The sequence below is a fragment of the Eutrigla gurnardus genome (genome assembly GCF_963514095.1).
Source record: "Eutrigla gurnardus genome assembly, chromosome: 10".
Classification (NCBI taxonomy): Eukaryota; Metazoa; Chordata; class Actinopteri; order Perciformes; family Triglidae; genus Eutrigla; species Eutrigla gurnardus.
This window is the reverse complement of record NC_139924.1, coordinates 22,910,109-22,916,007: the sequence shown is the minus strand read 5'-3', so window position 1 is coordinate 22,916,007 and position 5,899 is coordinate 22,910,109. Positions and strand designations below refer to the sequence as shown.

Below are 5,899 nucleotides of genomic sequence, written 5' to 3'. Positions count from 1 at the left end.
CCAACATCAACCAGGAGGTAGCATTGCAGAGCCACGGTGGGGAGAAAGAAATCTTAGTTAGTTCTGTCTTTGTTTCTGAACTGTATTACAGAGATAGGCCTTTATTTTTGCATCCCGTCAGTGGATTGGGCTAAATAACAGAAACATCTGTCATAGTAACGTCATAAATCTGCAGCAGTTTATTGATGCATTCCTAAAATACAAAACCTCATTAAAAACAGCTGGCATGGCAATAAAAATATATTCACATCCACAAATGTAGTAATATTTTTGTAACTCGCAAAATGTCTGTTGAGGCTGTCACATTGTGATGTGGCATCAAGCTCTTCTGAAGTCAAGGAAGAGCTGCCTTCCAAAGTATCCTCCTCCTCTACCGGGTCCAGGCGAGCTCTCTTTGAAGGTCTCGTTATTGGAGTGGATGTCAAACGGGTCTGCTGGAACCATGGCTGTGCCAACACCCAAGTCCTTGCAGGACACAGTAGCCTGGGTAGCTGTAACAGAGTTGTATGGAGGAATGAAACCCATCACATAACATAGTAGAAATACACATCTGGATGACTACTAGTAGTTGCTGTTGTGCTGTTAAACTTGATCTAAAGTAGGCTACATGTCAGGCTACAAACCTTGACTTGTGTAAGGAGCCTGTAGAGTCCTCCTAGACAGTTGAGTACCAACGGTACGCTGCTGTGGTGGCTCGGTGTGGCCGGCAGAGTCCCTCGTTGTGGGACCCTGATGTGCGCTGCTGTAAGGTTAGAGTTTACAACTACAATTGAAATGTGGAAAAGTTACTATATAGAGTGGCGAAGTCCCACCTTTCTATTTCCGGTACATGGGACCTCAATATGAATTTCTGATACATGTATTCCTATGGCGAGATCGAAATTATTTTCTCGTCCCGTTTGAATTGTGCCATGAATTTCACATATGATGTTTGTGGTTCTTTAAAAGATAATTTTTCATGCAAAGAAAACTACGATTTAAAGAGAAGTTTGATAATGGCAGGCTTTGTGAACTAACGCTCGTCGCTGCTCTCGGAGCGAATGATATCTGTCTGTTTGAGCCAGCGATTCCTAGTCTTCTCATCCTCATGTCCTCTAGACTTCCTGTGTTGCTGCTGAACATAACTAATGATGACGCAGAGACCTCCATTGTTCATAGCAGGCCCTTTTGTGTCATATTGACATTTCATAGCAGTTTAAATACAGGTGTAACTGATCAAATTAATTATGTTCCCATTAGTGTGCCATAGACATTCCAGTGGTATAAATGTTAACAGCAGCGTTGACCTGCTGTGAAAAGGGCCTATTAACTGACACTTACAGAATAAAGTTGTGTTTTGATCTGGCTGGATCACCTCAGGGGTCACACAGACACAAAGACATATCTGAAGAAGAGTCTGTAAGGAGAATAATATCTTAAAGAGACGGTGTATATGAATTACTCTCATCCACTGGTGAAATTGTAGTTTGCATTCAAGCGAATAGTGCTCTTTAGCACATCGCTCTTTCAAATGCGCGTTGCAATACAGTAGTCGTTAAGTACCAAGAAGCTATGACATGTCATGATGTTCACTCTTTCATGTCAGTGGGTTTGTCGATGAAAGATTATTTACCGTAAGTTATCAGTATGCACAGAAGCATGATCCTGATGTCCTGTCCTTGGGTAAGGTGATTGATCAGCTGTTTCTGCTGTTGTCTTCTCGGATAATTCCATATTTTCGAATGCTTGTCTTTCAACATGAAATGTGAACTAGCTGACATGAAGGAACAATAAAAAGTTGCCCTATTGGGGGTGTTAGGCTAGATTTAGTTGAGGGGGAGGGTATTAGGGCCGTCTTCACGTACCAAAACGATCTTTTTTTTGTCTGTTTTTCCTGGGTGTTGTAGAAGAAAATGTGTTACCTTACAATTCTTATTTTGTATCTCATACTAATATTCCTTTCTCTCGGAACATCAAATGTCCTGCTGAGCTGTATTCATTGTATTTAACCCTTGCCATCTTGATGAAAAGACCCTTTGATCTGTCCCCCTTCCTGGACCGTCTCAGAATCATCTTTGTCTCACATACGTTGATCAAGGCCCGACGAGTGGCTCCTGTTGTGACATTGTCTAGCTGTCCCGAGAACGGTCACACCTTGTAGTCCTTGTATTGTAGTCCTACAAGTCCTTGTATTCAATGCAAATCACTCATGACGCCTTCCCTATTGTTCTCCAGAGAGTTCTGTATAAATCCACCTCGGCCAGGCCATTCGGGAGACTGGATCTTCATGGATACACTGTGAATTTCTTTTCTCCACTGTCAGTGATTAAACCTCATTTGAACCAGCCACAGAATTGGACCTGGAGAGTTTTTCTTCCACAATATCGTTTCAAGGAAATCTGCGTCCACATGAATCCACTGTACGACTCGGCGCACTGTAGTACATATTCCAGGCTATATGTGGTGCTGTTTCTGCGACAAAAATACACCAAAAAACGGAGGAGACTGAGCATGGGGAATCTGCTTGACCGGATCTTTGTCATTGCTATGGCAACAAGTGAAAGCTACAGCTACTATCCACCCGACCACCTGATCAATAAACACCCATAAGATGACAATTTGGCCCGTATAAATAAAACCAACAATAACCATCAACAGCCGTCATCCTAAGGACCTTAACAAGGCGTTGTCACACATTGTGACGGCTTATTTAGAAAAATAAATGCATTCATGGGAAGTTAGCTAGCAGTTGTTTGTTAGCATCGTAAAAAAGTAGCAAATCTGCAACTTTTTTTCTCGGCATATTGACCCTCTCAGCTCTGTTTTCATACAGTGACCCTAATACAGCGTCGTACAAAGGAGCAGAATATCTCCTGCAGCATGATCACAAGCACGTAGGCCGCCATTGTTTGTTGTTATGAGATGTCGCGGGGGAAGGCTAGAGGGTCGAAGGCAGTGCGATGACATCAATGCATGCATTTTTGCCGTCAACACGAAAACGAACACGAAATGGAGGGTCTTTGTTTTTTTTCTTTTTCACCCTGGGACCTGGTTTAAAAAAAGTGCGCTTTCAGTCACTGAAAATGCCGGATCCGTGTGGACGGTCGGCCCAAACACGCATGACTAATATGTTTACACACAAAAAAACGTTTCCGTGTGAACGGCCCCTTAGCTTAGTGTTAGGGGTAGTTGAGGGGAGGGTGTTAGGTTAGGGTTAGTTGAGGGGAGGGTGTCCCCCATATCTGTAGTCTCTATATAACCATTAATCATGAACAAAGGGGAATAATCAATAGGGGGGTTTCTTTTATTTAAGATGAATGACTGTTGGTGCACATGTTCCGCACTGATCTCAGTGCAACTGTAGAAGCTGTTTTACTTTACTGAACTTTTACCAGAAGTATTTTGGCGGTGTAACCACCGTGGTGTCTTTTAACTAATAGAAAGTGTTTTTCTTCAGAATTTAAGTGAAGCAGTAGTTGTGTTTGTTCTGACTAAATGTTGAGTGGGCGACTCTCTGCTCCTGCCTCTTTGTTTAATGGAGATATCAGCGAATGCTAATGAAGTCTGCTAATCCTCTGTACGCTCCGTTAATTCCACTCCTCTTCAGCTGGACATTCCGCCGTTGTATTTATTGTAGATGAGCGCCGGCGGCTGCAGAACGCTGCTGCTGCTGATAGTTTTATTGTTTTATTGTTCAGACTCCATTTAAAGTCAATAAGGACTAATGGACATTTGTTTAACTTGAATGTCTGCGTTCCTTCATCACCGTGCCCCCCACCAGCTGTCAATCCAACACACCACACCATGTGACCTACAAGAGGAGGAGCACAGGGCTTCAAAAGAGCAGAACCAAGAGCACTGGGACCAGAGACAAGCCCAGAACCGGAAAAAACACCAGGACCAGCTGAAGATACCAGACCAGCAGACAGTAGGAACCTCCTTTGCTTCCTACATTGTGTTTTTTGTTTGTTTTTCTTCTGCTTCTTATGTTTTTCTTCTCCTCGTCATCTTTCGGCAGGTATGCAGTACGTTCGTTGTCCCACCATCTTGGTTCTCGTGGCGATGATTCTGTGCAGCCCAGGTGTTTCCTCACAGTCCGACAGAGACCAGGACCAGGACCTGGACCTGGAGCTGCGTCATCACAGGCTGCTGCAACGAGCCCGCAGCGCCAGACTCCTGTCACAGGTGAGAGAGCTGACAACCAAACAGAAAGCTCCAAAGAAGTTGTTTCTCCTTCTCTTCTTTACAGCCTTTAAAGTTTTGGTTAGTTGGACTGTAAATAGTAAGGATGTGTCACAAACTGCAGTAAAAACCCTGATTGAGATGTGCTGTATAAATGTATAACTATCAGAATGATAGTGTATTATTAGTGTGCATGTAAACGTAGAGATTTCTGAGGGGACCCAGAATTCATCCCTGAGGTACCTCATAACCAAATCAAACATCCAGGCAGAGCAAAGTCTTTGTAACTGTTTCCATCGAGTTTCAAATACTAATAAGCATTTTGTTAACCAAACATCAATTCTTTAGTCAGGACGCTCACATCAAGGTTTTCACCATTTATTTCAACAATAAATGTTGAAATGAATGTGATGCTGTGAAACAACGCAGCTTGACACAAATTATCCCTGAGCTCTCTAAACCCCCATTATATCCTAGATACATAACACTTAATGAATATATTAAAATCGAGGTGAAGGCAGCAGAGTAGCATCATGAGGATGCAAATGTTTTGTTGTTTCAGCTTGAATGAGCACCAAATGGACCAGTTTTTGAGACACTGCAGGTGGTGAATATACAGGACTAGAGGACAAGTGACAATAAAATTAGATTAATTCCTGCCTGAAGTACAGCAGGCTGTTGTCTGATAGTCCAACATCTGGTTTGTATCCAGAATATTTTTTTCTTTTTTTAGTCTTCCAACTTAATTTCATTAGCTTCACTTTCTGATTTTATATTAAAACAAAACACAAAGCCTGAAACAGTCTCTCCACAAATTTTGGTTTAAAAGTTAAATCTTAAAGTTCATTTTTCACCTCAGAAATATCAGCTGACTGTATATCTGCTGAGGTAGATCATGTGATACAGTCAAAAACTCCAGAACAGCTATTTTACAGTTCAGCCAGGACTATGACCAAAACTCTGATTTCTCAAATGCTTCTTTTTCTTGTCTTTCAGGACTGGAGTAAACGGGCAGTGGAAGACCTGTTGGCTCAGATGTCTCTGCCAGAGACCGACGCCCAGCGGGAAGCTGAAGTCGTTTCCATGGCAACAGGAGGAAGGATCAACCTAGAGCGTTCCGTTGAGCCCCCCAACAACCTGCCTCCTCGTGAACGCAAAGCTGGTTGCAAGAATTTCTACTGGAAGGGGTTCACTTCCTGTTAAAGCCCTGCCCAGGTACCTGATTACCTGCTTAAGTTCCATCCAGGAATTTGGCTACCCATTTAAGCTCCGCCCAGATACCTGACTACCTATTTAATCTCCACCCAGATACCTGACAACTTATTTAAGCCTTATTTTAGTGTCTCACCTGTCCTTGTTGTTTTGTCCCCATTGCAGCTGCCCAACCGACCAATCCCAGACCACCTGTTCCTCGACTGAGCGACTGGACGGACCAATCAACAGCTGTCTGGCTTCAGTGTAACTGAATAATTAATGTAATTATCAAATAAAAAAGAGAAATAAGTCAAGTTTGTGTCTTTGCCTCCGGGTTTTTCCAGAGTTTGAAGTATAATATAAAAAATAATTCAGGTGTAGATCAGATTAGAGAGCTGAGTAATTGTACAAAAATACAATTCAGATTTTACATTTTTACATATTAAAGGTTGTAAACACAATTTATCAATAACCCATCAGTTAATAGTTTTATATTTTAGTGCGTTTCCGAGTCAAAAACTTTCTATTGTCACGGGTATACTAA

The 5,899-nt window shown here is 42.2% G+C and overlaps 1 protein-coding gene across 1 annotated transcript; it reads left to right on the top strand.

Annotated features, from left to right (window-relative positions):
• The first annotated feature begins 3,281 nt into the window (after nucleotides 1–3,281).
• sst1.2 (somatostatin 1, tandem duplicate 2) lies at nucleotides 3,282–5,664 on the top strand. Its single transcript, XM_084018935.1, is given in 6 exon segments — nucleotides 3,282–3,853; nucleotides 3,855–3,884; nucleotides 3,886–3,907; nucleotides 3,998–4,164; nucleotides 5,158–5,376; nucleotides 5,539–5,664. Coding segments are annotated over 5 exon segments (555 nt in total). The 5' UTR covers nucleotides 3,282–3,724; the 3' UTR covers nucleotides 5,365–5,376; nucleotides 5,539–5,664.
• The last annotated feature ends 235 nt before the right edge of the window (nucleotides 5,665–5,899 follow it).